General features: G+C 34.4%; 1 protein-coding gene across 1 annotated transcript in view; it reads right to left on the bottom strand.

The window, feature by feature from the left end:
* Window positions 1–213: 213 nt before the first annotated feature.
* Window positions 214–996, bottom strand: part of SPEF2 (sperm flagellar 2) — a 200523-nt gene continuing 199740 nt past the window's right edge. Inside the window, exon 37 of the mRNA XM_008574789.1 lies at window positions 214–553. Within this exon, the coding sequence (XP_008573011.1) occupies window positions 464–553 (90 nt within the window). The 3' untranslated portion in view covers window positions 214–463. The remainder of the gene's footprint in view (window positions 554–996) is intronic.

Below are 996 nucleotides of genomic sequence, written 5' to 3' on the forward strand. Positions count from 1 at the left end.
TGGAATGGGTGGGTCAGAACGCAGATCTATTTTTAGTTCTCTGAGGAATCTCCATACNTGGAATGAACCTTGACATTTTACTGCCTGCAGAGCAAGCATTATAAGATGTACATAGCAGTGCTGCCCTAATGTGCAGTTTTGGGGGGATTTTCACTGTATTCACCTAATATTGGTACTTCTCATAGAGAGTGCTTATGATTTATGTGTGTATTTATTTTTGAACATTTTGTTCTGGTGCTTTCCATTTTGAGGATCATTCCTGCTTAGTTTGGATTTTTGCTCTTTCTTTAAAGTTTATTGTAGAATATTCTCTGAGTTAAGGAAGGTTCCCTTTTCAGTGCTCCTCATAAACTGGTAGGGGTCACTTTTATACTTGCAGTGAAACATATACAGCACACATCATGGTCACATGTGGTTTTTGGAAGATTCATTGCCAAATTATAAAGAGCGCACTCATTTGTCTTCATTTCTTTTCCTCTGTAAGTCTTGAAGACGACCTCTCTCCATCGCTTCCTTGTACATGTTCACTCCTTTGGAGAATCATTTTAATGTCCTAAGGAAAAGATTTAAAGAGAAGTTACAAATATTAATAAATGATTTAGGATTAATGATCACCTAATATGTGGTAGTGATTAAACAGTAAGTTGCTTTTATTTTATTTTTTTCCTTTGAGAAAACCGTTCTGCATTTAGTTTGAACCCCACCCTACAACTTACTATTTGTACCCTTGGAAATATGTCTAAGATCTTGGAACCTCAGTTTTTTCATCTAATAATGGAGGTTTCATATTAGATTAAATAACATTTGTAAGAGCAATCAGACTCTGGCATGTAATATGCAAGCCAAAAGATTATTTCCCTATTAGTGAATAAAAAATAGTATCCACCCTCTATTAAAGGAAAATTCTAATGACAAATTAATCGTGTCTACAGATTTGTAGAATTTTAGAACAGCAGATTACTTTTCTTGGATTGTCTCATTCCTCCTTTTTTTTTT

Source organism: Galeopterus variegatus, unplaced genomic scaffold (assembly GCF_000696425.1).
Source record: "Galeopterus variegatus unplaced genomic scaffold, G_variegatus-3.0.2 Scaffold1104, whole genome shotgun sequence".
NCBI classification, from domain to species: domain Eukaryota; kingdom Metazoa; phylum Chordata; class Mammalia; order Dermoptera; family Cynocephalidae; genus Galeopterus; species Galeopterus variegatus.